Raw genomic sequence first — 15,538 nt, 5'->3', positions numbered from 1 at the left:
ATCCCTCGAAATGATTTTCATGGCGGGAGTTACAAAAAGCCATATATGTCAAAATCATATTTTGTGGTGAAAAAAACGTCTGGGTCCATTCCGGCAGCCGTTTTTTTTTTCCATTATTAACATACTAAAAATCATGCATTTCATGACAGTGGACCTTTAAAGTTGAATTACAGCAACTTTCCAGCAACACGTTTACTGTATAATTACTTTGAAATATTTTACCGGATGGTCAATAACTAGAATGTACAGAAATGTCAACGAGGGGAGCAAAGAGCCAGATTGTGTCTATTTGGAGCCTCAAGATATCCGCGGCTACTGCAAACACTCTGACTCATATCGCAAACACTTTTGTCTTCAAGAACACTTAAGCACAATAAATAAAATATTTCCTCTGTCGTCTGGCGCGGACGACCGGTAGCCCTGTAAGCTATTTTTAATTCGGCCGCTGCTTTTTTTTTTTTTTTTTGCCTTCCCGGGAGAGTTCAGTTGAAACTAAAAGGGAGAGAGGGATGGAGAAGAAAATTTGTGAAAGGAGTGAGGCATAATTGGGCAGATGCGAAAAGAGGAGGTTGCCATCTTGTGGTCAGTCATGTTTCTGCTAAAAGAGGCTCAAGTGGTCCTCAAATAATCACGATGAAGGTGAGATCATGTGGAAAATTTACATTTTATTAAAAATGATCACACTATAGCAGGGATGGCAAAAAAATGCGCCGAGATGTATTGGGGGAACTCCACAGTAGGTTACTGTTGTAATATTGTTCACTAAGATGAGATGCACGGAACTGTACAATATTTACTTTTTATTACTGTCACGCGGCACGCCGCTGCATTGATGGCCAAGTGTATTTCTACGACGTGGTGATGAAATGCCGCGGGAAACATAGATAATGCAATGCGCCCTTAAGTGAGCTAACAGCGTTAGCGTCTTGTGAACGACACTTCATTGATTGCGCCGTGAAGTCGGCGAGAAAAAAGTAGCGAAATAGTAACATTTTTAGTCATAATGTCCCCCAACCCCCCCCCCCCAGAAAAAAAAAAAAACCCAATAAAGATAATTCAGTTTCAAAAGCCAGGACGGTTTGCACCGCTTTGTCCTCTGTGTCATATTCCGACGTGTGTACTTAACCGCGTTAATGATCTTCAGCTAGCTGCTTTAAAATCGTCATTTTTATGACCCAGATTGGTCTCACTTTTGGTTCTGAATGTATATAAAAGCAACATATGGTTGGCACTCCTGCTTTGAAAAATTAATCTTATCACTGATTGCTCCTTTGAGAAGTTACCGAAAGGTAAAGAAGTAAACATTAGCAAGGATTAGCAAGGAATCACACATGTGTTATTGTGGCAGATTAATAATTACTGAAAAAGTGGTCATCATTGGTGTCACTCGGCTGGGGGGGGGGTCTTCAGGTGTTTCAAAGATTTATAATTAATAATTCATGTAAAAAATGATACTTTATCACATAATCAGACTAGAATTCACCACCGTAGAGTATTTCCAACAGGAAATTAACCCCCTCGGTTACCCCGACACACACGCGACAGCTGGTAAGGTCCCGGTGGGCCGACTTCGGCCATATGTCGCTGATTAATGACCGTACGGTATGAAAGATGACACGCACGATATTGCGTGACAAGGATAGGTCGCGTCTTCGGATGATCGCTCCGAATTGGAATCCGAACAAACAAGCGACGTCAACGACGTCAGCGTACGCTTTTGTCAGCAGATCCGGCATCTGTGCCGCCATTAAAAAAAAAATATATATATATATATATATATACATCAGACGACATCGTACTTCGCAGAGATGACATCTTACATAATGATCTTTTCCACAGCTGCCTTTTTTTTTTTTTTAACATAGTCGCATGCAATTTGATGAAACTGTTACAATCGTATTGGCGTTGTCCAATCAGCTCTAAAATGTTAGAATCGAGGTCTAAAAGGGACATATTGTGGAATATTGACTTTTTTAATGGTTTTAATAAATCAATTGAGTCCCTGGTGTGCCTCCCCACCCACCAAGTGTAAACGTTAACAACCAAGTAAATCTCATTGGGGTTTTTTTTTTATTGTGCCTCGTTTTTTTCTGTCTTTTCTTTCAAGTAATACCCATGAGTCATGCGCCACATACAAATAGTGTAGTGTATGGCAGTGGTCCCCAACCCCGGGCGGTCCGTGGATCAATTGGTACTGGGCCACCAACGAAATAATCAATAGGTTCCGTTGTACTCATTATCCAACTATGAACAATCTTTTATTTTGAAAAATGACCGGATTCTCTTGGTTACATCTCGGTCACTTCAGCGCCAAAACTTACCCCTGCAACCAAGAAAAATGAGTAAAAAAAAAAATTCCTTTGGAAGGGAAAAAGGCTCAGTGAAGAGAGAAAAGAAGAGCCTACAACTTCCAAGAAAAGAAAGTTATTAAAGTTATTGCCCCCAGCAGCGCATTCATTCTCGCAGCTGGTGCACGATCACCTGTCTTTGCGATTAAACAAAAGTTCGAGTGCTACTTCCCAACCAAAAAGGACCCGCAAACTGCCGAGGGATGGATCCGTGACCCATTTATAGTATCAACAAAAGCAAGTAAAGCGTTGACCGGTCCGTTATAAAAAGGTTGGGGGCCACTGATATATGGAATGCTTTTTAAAAAATTTTTTGTAAAATGCGTTTATTCTGTGTACAACGACTATTATAAGTGCCGTACTGATGAGCTAAGAGAGGAGTTAGACATCTCGGTAAATGTATGCTGCCCCCAGGTGGCGAAAGCGGGCACACCTGTAGGAGCAGCACAATGGCCATTCAGTTGATGGAGGGTGACAAAAACTGTTCAATTTTTTGTTTTTTGTTGTTTTTTTTTTTAAATTAGGCTGGAATGGATTGTTGTTGTTATGGCGTTCTTGCACAACTAATGCATAATACATATGAAGTGCTTTCCCAGAAAGCAATTTCAAGCCAGTCCGCACTGAAAAGTTCATCTCACCCTTTGTTTAGTCACACAACTTCACCTCCGTGCCGCAACAAGGACGCCGTTACGATTCTCTCTCCTTGTGCCGAGCCACCGCCCCCCCCACTCCCCCGTGTCTGTTGCGCCATCTTGAGCCAGCCGAGCTTTGACGGCTGCAGATCGCCCGAATATAAATGACGGCGGTGACGACCGCGAGACGGGCTTTTGATCGGAAAAGCCGCCAAGTACCCCCCACCGCCGCCACTCAACTTTGAGCGTTAACTCTGTTTGTGCACGAAAGCCGACAGCGCGACGCCCCCAAAAGGTTCCTCTCGTCTTTACCGGCGATGTCGGCCTTTCATCTGCGAGGAGAACGTCAATAAATCAAAGCTACTTCTCCCGTTAATGGCGCGTGGTAATATACACACGTGTGTGTACGCTTTTAAGACGCGCAATGATTAGGTTACATATTTTGCGTGAAAGGTCTTACTTGTAGAATGCCAGGAATGCTGTTTGGATGTCATCCTGATAGGTCCCGACGGCTGTTTGGACGTCGCTAACGACATATGTCGAGAGGTGTAAACTTTTTGAGATGAGGTGGGCGTCCATCAACAACATGCCCAGAGCTCGCCCTGAACTGTGTGTAGATTTATTTACATGAGTGCGCACGTCTGTCGTGAGGAGATTTGTCGAGATTAGGTGTGGGAAAACTTTAGCGCTAAAGACCCTGCGGAGAGATTTCAGTGATTTGTTTCTAAATAATTGAAATGTTTGAAGAGAAGTGCTGAAAAACAGCAGAGAACAATTTAGTAGTGAATTGTTGAGGTGGAGCGGGAAATTTTTGGGTAGGGCTAAAAACGAGCCCCACAACTTGAGGTTTAAGACAGTCCGCTAGCAACTAGTAGCTTCCAGCGGGCTCGTGGACTGGCGTTGTGTGCCATCTAATTTTTCACAGCCTCACTCCGTGCGTGGACCGTGGGTAGTCTCACGCAGCCGGCGTTTCAGGAACAGTCAACTGTTTGTTGCATTCCCTCGCCTACGAGCTAATGAGCTACCGAGCTCGCTAGCCGTCGTCTGATAATTCACAGCTTCGCTGGGTTTTTTGTCATTTGCTGGTCCGCGTAACAGTGATGCTTCGGGGAAATTCGGCGGGCTTGTCAACAACACATTTCTCTGTCAAATGTGTGACATTTTATTTTCATTTTCACTTCACATCGGCAACACAATAAGATTTTTAAAACAAACAGAATCTTCAAGTGGAAGATGAAGTCTGTGTTGGTAAAGTTTTATCACTCTCCTAAGTTTGGTGTCAAGTTTGTATCGATGCTGAGTTCCAGTGCAGACTTTCCCTTGGATTTGCATCAATGCCTGCTCCGGGACCTCAATGTTTTCGTTAAGTGGTGGTAGTTCCAGGTCTTCTGCGGCGTGGTTTGTCAAGAACAGAGCGTATTTCAAGAAACTTGCCAGGGACACGGTAAATTGTACGTCGGAGCAGTGCGCCGACCTTAAAAACTTATTAAACTGGCACCGGACTGCAGTTGGGGAAAGAAAAACTCCTTGCCATTGAAACTCCAATGTCAATTGGGGAGGTCTGAGCCAGGGAATGATACGCTTAAAAAAAAAAACTGCAAAGGCTAAGCTGTCAGCTGCTAGTGGCCTCACGTCTGTCCAAATGACCTGGAACGAAAAAGAAAAAAACGATGCGAATCGTGACTTTTCGAGCACCCTCCATCTTCTCTGTTCTCTGAGAACTTGGCTGTTCATCCAGTCGAGCTCATAAACTACATTTAAAGGGGAAATCCAGTTCTTTCCATGAACAGTGTATCAATAGGTCACGTAATATCTACCCTATTTTGACAATGTGATGTTAAATCCTCGTTAAATAGTGTTTTGAGAAGATTTTTATCGACAGTGACAAATTTTCACGTTCGCTGCCATTTTCGCGAGTCACATGATCTACGTAGGCGTATGTGACGTGTACTGTGCCGTTCCAAACGCTGAATTACGTGGGACACCGTTTATGCCCAGCGCTGATTTCTCGGATTTATCCTCATCTGACGAAGAAATACCAGTATCGGTCGATCGGGAAGACGGGGGAATACTTCCGTACAGATTTGAACCTGTGGCTGCAATTAATGTTGAATATTCGGATGGTTCTTCGGGCGTCATGACGCGGAATCTGACTACTCGTAGGCCTACGCGCGACATAAGTGCGTAAACAAAGAAGCCCGGGAGCTCCGGGCTAGCGGCCCCAGACGGTTCTTCGGACAGGAATGACGTGGAGTGTGACGAGCCAGGTGGCGGAGGCCTTTAGCTGAGCTTCGATAGTGGCGGAGGCCTTTAGCCTAGCCTAGCTCCGGCGGCGGCCCGCGGGCGTACTTCCAGGCGGCGGAGGCCGTTAACCCCGGACGCCCAAGCTAGGCCAAAGGCCCCCGCCACCATCGAAGCTCGGCTAAAGGCTTCACCGGGCGTCGAAGCTCGGCTCGCGGGCCGCCGCCGGAGCTTGTGGCCGCCATCGGTGGTGGCAGAGGCCTTTAGCCTAGCTTAAAAATAATCTTCTCAAAACATTATTAAATGAGAGAGGATTTAACATCACATTGTCAAAATGGGGTACATATTACATGACCTATTGGATACCCTGTTCATGCAAAGCACTGGATTTCCCCTTTAAGGAGCACAACTCTAAATGTAATTGCACCTGTGTATAGTGCTGTCAAGAGCTATGAAAATGCTTAAAGACCTGCGAAGAACAGCGACCCAGCTAGTGTTTTTGCTCAAGGCTTCATCCCACATCCCTTCGAGCTGCGCCACTCCTCAACTCACTCAATCAATAACAAACAGACAGTCGGAACGTCGGGAATGCTCGGGTAAATCCACAGGACGAGATCGGGAGTGCAAAGAATTCCCTCCTGCTGGGATTTTACGCGACTCGGAGTTCAATAAGTTATGGCCGTCGGCGAGGCAGTGAAGGCGGTTGAATGGAGAGTGAGCTTGTAACTCCAAGCGAGGTCATTGAATAGTCGTTCAACTACTACGATATCGCGGGGCATCACTTTATTTCCATTTTTATCGAAATCCAATCAAATCGTGTATGAACCATCGTGCTCTCCACCAGACCCGCAGCTCGCCCGAGGCCGTTTTTCAAAGACGAATCCCTCGTTGCCGCTTTCATAATTCCGAAACGTACCCGAACGCGAACAGGAAAAGCACGTTGGCGTCTCCCTTGGGGGGGATTGGGGGGGGGGGGGTTTACTATACTTTCCGAGTGCGGCGGGTGAAAGAGGCCGGAGGATGAAGCGAGGTTAGCCGCTAACTCCGTCGGGCGTTTCAAGTCAGGCAACGCTCGCGCGCCAAATAGTCGACATACGCAACATCCTCGCGAGCGTCTACCCCCCCGGACGGAGCTGTCATCTGCGCGCCTGACTTTTGACATGAGGGAGGAATAAAAGGACGGCAGAGAAGATTTTGTTCTTTCGGAGGCTTTTACTGCAGTATTCTGCCTTTGAAGAGAGCACAGCAGTTTCTTGCGCAATTTTCCCTGAAAAGCAACAGTATGTAATACCCACCTGGCGCCTCTTGGGCTCTGTAATAATAGCGGACCAGCCAGGAAATCCCGGAGAGACGTTTTTAACCCCGAATAATGCGCATTTTGAAATGCGGTTCCTCGCAAACTGTCGACTGACTCTCAAGAGCATCAACAAGTGTCATAATAAAAACTACAGAATGGAAAGTGCAATACAGTTAATATATATGTGTAGGATTTTTTTTTCAAATAAAACATAATAACGTGCCATTTCTACACCTCTTATTTCTTTTTAATATGTTAATTCCTTCAATATTTTTATTGAAAATATTGTATTACCACCACTACTAATATTACAGCTTGACATTTATTAATAATAACATTCACATTTTATTTAATGTTATTTCTGATATATTATCTATAAATAATAGTAATAGTATAAATAATAGTAATATTGCTAATGTTAATTCTTTTATATCATTAAATTCTATATATTCTAGAACATTTAATTTTCATCTTCTTTTGCTACTTATAATAATAATATTATTATTTCTATTTATTTATTATTTATTTATTCATTCATTTATCTATTTATCCAGTTCTTTATTTATGTATTTATTTATCTATTTATGTATTTATTTTATTATTATTACTATTATCATTGATTATAATATTAGTGAGTAGCGTAGAAATGTATTAGCAAATTATAAATTATGCGGCGGCATGATGGATGAGCTGGTAAAGCGTTGGCCTCCCAGTTCTGAAGATGTGGTTTCAATCCCAGACCCGCCTGTGTGGAGTTTGCATGTTCTCCCCGTGCCTGCGTGGCTTTTCTCCGGGTACTCCGGTTTCCTCCCACATCCCAAAGACATGCAACATTAATTGGACACTCTAAATTGTCCCTAGGTGTGATTGTGAATGCGACTGTTTGTCTCCATGTGCCCTGTGATTGGCTGGCAACTGGGATGGGCTCCAGCACTCTCGTGAGGATAAGCGGCTAAGAAAATGGATGGATGGAAGGATGGATGGGTTCCTCGCAAATCAACAATTGTAATAATAAAAACAACAGAATGTCAATATAGATAAAATTTATGGGTTAATTTTTTTAAAATAAAACATAATAATGTGCCATTTCTACACATCTCATGTCTTTTTAATTTTTTAATTCATTCAATATTTTGAATTGTATTACCACAATTGTTACTACTAACATTACAGTTATAATAATAATGATAATAATAATAATGAACATTTTATTTGATTTTGTGATTTCTAATATATCTACAAATAATAGTAATATTGCTAATAATGTGGCATTTCATATAATTAGTATTTAATAATCGCCCCTTATTGTTAATTATTTTACATCATCAAATTCTATTTGATGTAGCACATGATGTTTTTTTTCTTCTTACCACTATTATTATTATTATTATTAGTAGTAGTACTCATATTGATGATGATCATAGTCGTGAGTAGTGTGTGAATTAGCAAAATATAAATTATGACATTTTTAATTCTTTTGCCCATTGGTTCATTTATTCCAATAAATGTATATTTTATTATCAATTATAAATATATTGTATTCGATAACAAACATAATCACGTGAATGTGACTACTATGACATGTTTAATAATTTGAACAAATACACCAAATTGTGATGGAGCTTAAAATGTCCGAATTATTGTTTGTGCTACCTTTCCATGCTGCTAAAATGCTCCCAGAATTTGGCAGCGGCAGGTACTAAAAATCACTTGTTGCATGCTCATGTTGCTTTTTGGCCACGGTGAGCCTCCGTACTTGTATATTATTTTTATAACCCTTTTCCCAGGACGGCAGATCGCTGTCGAATTAGCAGGTTAATCCCTGCCCTCTCCGTCGGTAACCAACACCGCCGGCCACTCCAAAGAACATTCTTCTCCGCTTTTAGCGTCTGAACATTACAGTGTTGGTACACCCCGGATGACGTGTTCGTTCCGGCCTATTTAAAAAAGCACCCCCTCCATTTTGGGGGCGCTCAGCGGGTGACTTAAGCCCCCCCGAAGTGTGCAAATGACAGATGCGGCGGCGGGGCCTCGTCAACGCAATGGCACCCCAAAATCGCCGGGGGGGACGGGTTGGATCGAGGAGCTGCGAACTCCCGAGGTCACTTCGGTCAAATTCGTACTTATGTAACCGTTATTTCGATACGTGCGTCCCCGGGCCTCGTTGTGCGGCGTCGCCGTGGCGAGTAAGTGACACAACCACCGGGTGCTTCCTCGTTTGGGGCGCTAATGAGCTCGTGTAGCAGATCGCGGATGTCATTATCCGTCGCCCGTTGGCGCAGGAGAAGCGAAATGACGCTCGGCCTTGGCTTGACGTATTTGCATCGTTAGCAAAATGAGGCGTCCTCTCCTCTGCTTTGGGGTTTGGACTCAAGCGACGTTATGTAAGCGTTCACACGAAAAAAAAGCCTTTGGGGGTGTTATTTTACGCTGATGACACGTCATTAGCCAGACATGCATACAGTTTATATATATCCATCCATTTTCTTCGTCGCTTATCCTCATGAGAGTCGCGGGGAGTGCTGGAGCCCGTCCCAGTTGTCGAAGGCCAGGAGGCGGTGGGGTACACCCTAAACCGGTTGACACCCAATCGCAGGGCAATTTAGAGTGTCCAATTAATGTTGCATGTTTTTTGGGATGGCGGAACGGTGGATCGGCTGGTAAAGCATTGGTCTCACATCTCTGAGGACCCGGGTTCAATCCTGACCCTGCCTGTGTGGAGTTTGCATGTTCTCCCCGTGCCTGCGTGGGTTTTCTCCGGTCACCCTGGTTTCCTCCCGCATCGAAATTGCCCCTAGGTGTGATTGTGAGTGCGACTGTTTGTCTCCATGTCCCCTGCGATTGACTGGAAACCAGTTGAGGCTGTACCCCACCTCCTGGCCGTTGACAACTGGGATAGGCTCCAGCACTCCCCGCTACCCTCGTGAGGATAAGCGGCAAAGAAAATGGATGGGTGCATGTGGGATGAAATCGGAGTGCCCGGAGAAAACACACGCAGGCACGGGGAGAACATGCAAACTCCACTCGGGGGGGTCAGGGTTCAATCCCGGACCTCAGAACAGTGAGGCCAACACTTTCCAGTTGTCCAACGTGCCATCTTATGTAAAATACTGTTCTGAAAATATTTAATAAGCACTGTCAGAGGGCATCATCATAATCCTAATTGTAATAAAAAGACATTAAACATTATATTTCACATTGTTACATTTTTAAAATTACATTTTAGTCTCTAAAATTCGTAATGAAATAGTGATAATACAATACATTTTATGAAAATAAATATTGTTTTATCGAGTGATAATAATTCCACAAAATTAAAAAAATAGTTTTAAATAAATAAAACTTTCTATATTACAACATACATAATTTTTGAAAGGGTCAGCATACGCTTGGTCCAGAACATGGGTGGATAATTTCAATCTCAGCTTTTAAAATGAAAATAAAATTCTTTCTTTTTTCATAGTTTCATTAAAATCTTAAGAAATGCATTTTCGTTCCGTTTTGATGAGGCCGTCTGCCGAGCACATAAGGGCAACTTTTTTGTCTTTGTCCTTGCCTGGCACATATGTGGCATGAATTAAAAATGAGCTCTCTCTCTCTCGTTGCAAAGGAGGGAATGCGTTTTTTTAAGTTGTTTTTTTTCCCCCCTTTTTTGCGTGAAGTCGAGCGAATGTTTACTGCAGTCGTGTCAAATCACATCTGTTATGTTGAAAGAAAGTTGACAAAAGCGAAGTTGAATTTTTATTTCTGGCCTCAACGCAGTCTGCTTTTTTTTTTTGCAGTTTCCCGCATTTATTAACTCTTAGAGCAGGCGTTCGCGCAAAGCCAGGAGAAATCTATCTGGAGCGCCAGACCGGACTAAATATTATGAAGCCAGCCGAGAGTCCTGGGTCGTCCCTGGCGTCTCTTTCCGGTGGGACATGCCCGGAACACCTCACCGGGAGGCGTCCGGGAGGCATCCGGATCAGATGCCCCAGCCAGCTCATGTGGCTTCTCTCGATGCGGAGGAGTAGCGGCTCGACACTGAGCCCCTTCCGGATGAGCGAGCTTCTCACCCTAAGGGAAAGCCCGGACACCCTGCGGAGGAAACTCATTTCGGCCGCCTGTATCCGGGATCTTGTTCTTTCGGTCACAACTTACAGCTCATGCCCATAGTTGAGGGCAGGAACATAGATCGACTGATAAAGTGAGAGCTTCGGCTTTGGACTTAGCTCCCTCTTCACCACAACAGACTGATACAAAGTCCGCATCACTGCAGACGGCGCACCGATCCGTCTGTTGATCTCCCGCTCCATTCTTACTCCTCCACTTGGGGAAGGATCTCATCCCCGACCTGGAGAGGGCACGCCACCCTTTTCCGACTGAGGACCATAGTCTCGGATTTGGAGGTGCTGATTCTCATCGCAGCCGCTTCACACTTTGCTGCGAATCGCTCCACTAACAGACTTTCTTTTCCCCATGAGACATTTTTTTTTCAAAGGTCATGTGCTAACACCGGCTGCTCATAATTCCCTCCAAGATCTGCCAAACACGTGAGAAAAATTCTTCATGGTCCAAGTGAAACCAAGGTTGGGCTTACTGGCCTTAGATCCAAAAAGTGCGTCGGTGCAACCACGACACCACTCATCACCAAAATGAACACCGTCCCTCCAGTGAAGCACGCTAAAGGCGTCTTTTGACGCGTCCTCAGCGAGGACAAAGTCCGCATCACTGCAGACACCGCACCGATCCGTCTGCCGATCTCCCGCTGCATTCTTCCCTCACTTGTGAACAAGACCCCAAGATACTTGAACTCCTCCATTTGGGGAAGGATCTCATCCCCGACCCGGAGACCCAGAAGAGGGCTTGGTATTCACCGGAAAGGGAATAATATGCGTACAAAAACTGCAAAACCTCAGCTGTCAAATGATAATAACCTCACGCGCATGTGTAACACATCCCGAGTTCATTTTAGTAGTAGCGGCAGTCGTATTATTATGGCTGTCGTTATGTTTATGATCTTAGCAATAAAAGCACAACTCGACACTCATTCCGAGTTTCACTGAGCGTCTTCGAAGGCAGCGGTGGTGCCAAGTTCCACTTGTGACGACTTTTAACAGTGATTCGCTTCTAAATTTAATTACCGTCGTCGTTTTCGTCTAAAAAAGGAAACGAAGCACCGGGATGAAGTCGTCCATGTCAGACGCAGCCCCCGATCAGTTCACTGTTAATGCCGAGAACGTCCTCCCTTCTCTCGGCTCTCCTCCGGACACCGATCAAAACCCGCCAGCTGTGACCTTTATTCGCCAAGTACGGGAATGCGCGGGGCAAGGCGGCGTCGGGCGGGTTCGCGTGTGAGCACGGTAGGGGGGAGGTAGGGAGGTAGGGGAGGAGACGTCCGAGGGGGTTGAAATGAACTATCATCTAAATAGGTCGGCACAAGTTGAGCAGAGACACTGAGTGATGGACTGCGTTGCACCGGAGTGGGGCTGACCCCCCCCATCGAGTATCCAAATAATCTCCTGACGGGATGTCAGACCGAGACTTTGCTTGTCTTTTTCACGGCGCGGTTTAAGTCGAGGTTTTATCGGAGGACTCCCCCCCCCCGCCCCTGTACCTCTGGCTTTGGAACTTGTTAACCATGGATCCTTGGAACACAGACTCAGAGGATTCTTGCGATTGGAGCAACTCATCAGACGAAGACTGTCAATCAGATGATGAACTGGACTTCAAATATGAAAAAGTGTAATGTTCACCATTTACGGATCGATGCCAGTTTGTGCATCTGATGAGCCGTTTAAATGCGAGGTGAAGGTTTCTTACACGAAGGACTGTGGCTAATTGTACTTTTTCTCCCCCTTACAGGGAAGACATCAGGACTGCCAATGTTATTGCAGCAGAAGCGGTTACCTGCCTCGTCATTGATCGAGAGTAAGTAGCGATCCGTCAGCTTCTACAACGAGCAACGATTGTTTTATTTGACGGTTTTACTTGTGGCGGACGGAGATATTTAGAAGACTGGTCATTTTTCGCCAACTCATTCGGTTTTTAAGAAGAGTGTCCCGCTAACTTTCAGTACTACGTTCACACACGGATCGCCGAGTTCTCTTCCGGCTATAGGGACGTCTCCGTGTCCAGACTTCAACTGGATCGGACTGATTGCCCGTTGGGGATACGCCGGTCCACAAAATTCTGGCCTCGTCTCAGAGCTGTCTTTAAGCACTACAAAAATGACAATACCGCATGTTTAGACTTCATTTTTGTTCATATACCAAATATCATAAAGGTATTGGTACAAATGAATGATATACATATATTTACTGTCACCTTTGCTTGGCGAAACTAGCCACAACGAAAATTTTAGCAAGTTTGGGTTCAACCTATTGTTATGCAACAAAACCATTTTCGGAGTTTTTGCCACGTGATGTTCCGTATATTGTAGATTGAAGATTGTAATTCATGTGTGTCAAACTCAAGGCCCGGGGGCCAGATCTGGCCTGCCACATGATTTTATGTGGCCCGTGAAGGCAAACTCATGCGTGTTAACGTCCAAATCTTTACCCAAATTTCAAATGATCATAAATGATAACGAGATATTGCTCGCATTTTTGTGTTATCAGAAAAATCAGTAAAAAAAAATGAAAACATTAACCTTGAGATCAGATTCCAAAACTAGTTCACAAATTTCATGTGTAATAATAATGATGAGGCGATTAAAGATTTTGACGGTGTAAAAATACGGTGTACTGTACTGCATGCGCAAGAAATATGTGAGAATAGTGCGTCAGGGTGGATATCCGGCGTAAAAACTGTGCCAAACAAATATGTGCGTTCATCTGAGATGCCACGCTGTGGCGACCCCTAACGGGACAAGCCGAAAGAAACTTACGTAGTACAGGACATGTATCAGAGCAGCAGAACAGCGGTGAGATGTGCTGTAGGTGTGTCAGAAGAATTTAAGGTGGAGGTGGGAGTGCATCAGGGATCCGCGCTGAGCCCCTTCCTGTTTGCGGGAGTAATGGATAGGCTGACAGACGAGGTTCGACTGGATTCCCCTTGGACTACGATGTTCGCAGATGATATTGTGAGCTGCAGTGAAAGCAGGGAGCAGGATCAGGAACAGAGCGCAGTGCATCGCGGCCCAACACATTCATGGTCTACGTTCCGCCACGACCCAGCACTGTGCCACAGGATGGCGGCGCACCAGGCGGGCACCTGAAAAATGCGCATTTTTAAAACACCCTCCAAAACCGCGCTTCAGCTGTAATTGCTGCCAACCGGAGCTGCGCGGCTTTTGTGTTCCGTTTGCCTCATTTGCATGTAAATGTTTTCCCAGATGCCAAAAAAAAAAAAAAAAAAAAGAAATGCTTTGCTTTGCGGAGCCGTGCCAAGAGGACAGGTCGAAGAATTCAGAATACGGGGAAAAAAAAAAAAAAAAAAAGAAAGAAGGAGCAGCGGTGGCGGTTTGCTGTTTTGATTGCCACGCCGCGTAACCATATTTCTCATGTTTATTGACCCTGAAAGAAGGCCGAGAACACTTTATCCGGGGAGTGTTAAGACTTGTGGTAAGAATAAACGAAGCGGGCCAGGTCGCCGGGGGGGATATCGTCTTACCCAGGGCCCAGCTGCGGCGCGTAGCCGGCTCAAACGAGCCTTCCTCGGAGCCGACTGGGGCGATAACCAAAGCGTCACCCGGCACGGGTCGGGCGACCGATGTCTTTGGCGTAACCCGCAGAGACGGCTCCATCCACGTCGGCGTTATCGGCATCTCACACTGAACGAAAATGAGCACTGGGCCTTTAACGGCGAGACAAACGCCACAAATCGGAGCCGAATGCTCTCAGAAGATCTATTAAATCCAAGGTTTGACATCTTAATGAGACCTGAGTGGAAGTGTGTTGTCGTCAGATGTTTTTTTTTTTTGTTTGTTTGGTTTTTTTTTGCTGTTTTGATTTCTTGAAGAGAAATGAAGTGATATTTTTATGGAAATAATCAAGCTAGAAGTGCAATTTAGGACAGTGTTATTTATTTATTTGTTTGTTTTTCAAAAAAGGTGGTTGGACTTTCTCTATTATTCCCCATGTGGGGGTTTTTACTCAGATCACTTGATTTAATGTTCACGATGCAGATACAGTGTCATTATAAATATGTAACTTTTTACTGTTCACTTCCGTATATGACTTCATGTGTGAAAATATAGGGCAGGACATATAAAACTTTATATTAAACCTCCAGAATTATTAATTGCGTTGGCTACATGCAGGTAGAATCTACCAATTCACTATTTATCCATCCATCCATTTTCTTTGCCGCTTATCCTCACGGGGGTCGGGGGGAGTGCCGGAGCCTATCCCAGCTGTCGACGGGCAACCCTAAACCGGTTGCCAGCCAATCGCAGGGCACATAGAGACAAACAGCCGCACTCACAATCATAATCACACCTAGGGTCAATTTAGAGTGTCCAATGAATGTCGCGTGTTTTTGGTATGTGGGAGGAAACCGGAGTGCCCGGAGGAAAACCCACGCAGGCACGGGGAGAACATGCAAACTCCACATAGGCGGGGCAGGGATCGAAGCCGGATCCTCAGAACTGCTGAACCACCGTGCCGCTCAATTCACGATTTATCTGAACTTATATACACTCAAATTTGACAACTTTGTTCAATTCTAAATAGCTAAATGTGTGTTAATGTGAATTTAACCAAAGATGACGCACTGTGGCGACCCCTAACGGGACAAGCCGAAAGAAAAAGAAGAAGTGTATTTAACCGAAGCATATAACTTAACGCCAGTCCATTGGCTTGATCCTGATGTGCAAAATGCTCCAGATGGGCTCACGAAACTAGCATCAATCCGGCTGTGGTTCGAACCCTTAGCAAGGGATATCGGAACGCAAACAGTGCAGCAACACATGAAGACAGACACTATACCGTGATAATACTCAACATCATCCTCAATATTGGACCCACAAAAACTTTGACTCGCCCTTGCGAAAAGCAAGATCAGATCTTTGGTCGAAAGTTTCAAGCGGTTCCAAAGTT

At 44.7% G+C, this 15,538-nt stretch overlaps 1 protein-coding gene across 4 annotated transcripts in view; it reads left to right on the top strand.

Moving 5' to 3' along the window:
* The window catches only part of LOC133509834 (cGMP-dependent protein kinase 1), a 134,687-nt gene that overhangs the window by 107,135 nt on the left and 12,014 nt on the right, over positions 1-15,538 (top strand). For all 4 annotated transcript variants that reach the window (XM_061837239.1, XM_061837238.1, XM_061837237.1 and 1 more), the window contains one exon: positions 12,363-12,428. In XM_061837239.1, the coding sequence (XP_061693223.1) occupies positions 12,363-12,428 (66 nt within the window). The remainder of the gene's footprint in view (positions 1-12,362; positions 12,429-15,538) is intronic.

This window comes from Syngnathoides biaculeatus, chromosome 12 (assembly GCF_019802595.1).
Source record: "Syngnathoides biaculeatus isolate LvHL_M chromosome 12, ASM1980259v1, whole genome shotgun sequence".
Taxonomy (NCBI): Eukaryota; Metazoa; Chordata; class Actinopteri; order Syngnathiformes; family Syngnathidae; genus Syngnathoides; species Syngnathoides biaculeatus.
Note: the sequence above shows the minus strand (reverse complement) of the source record. Positions and strands in the feature narration are given on the sequence as shown.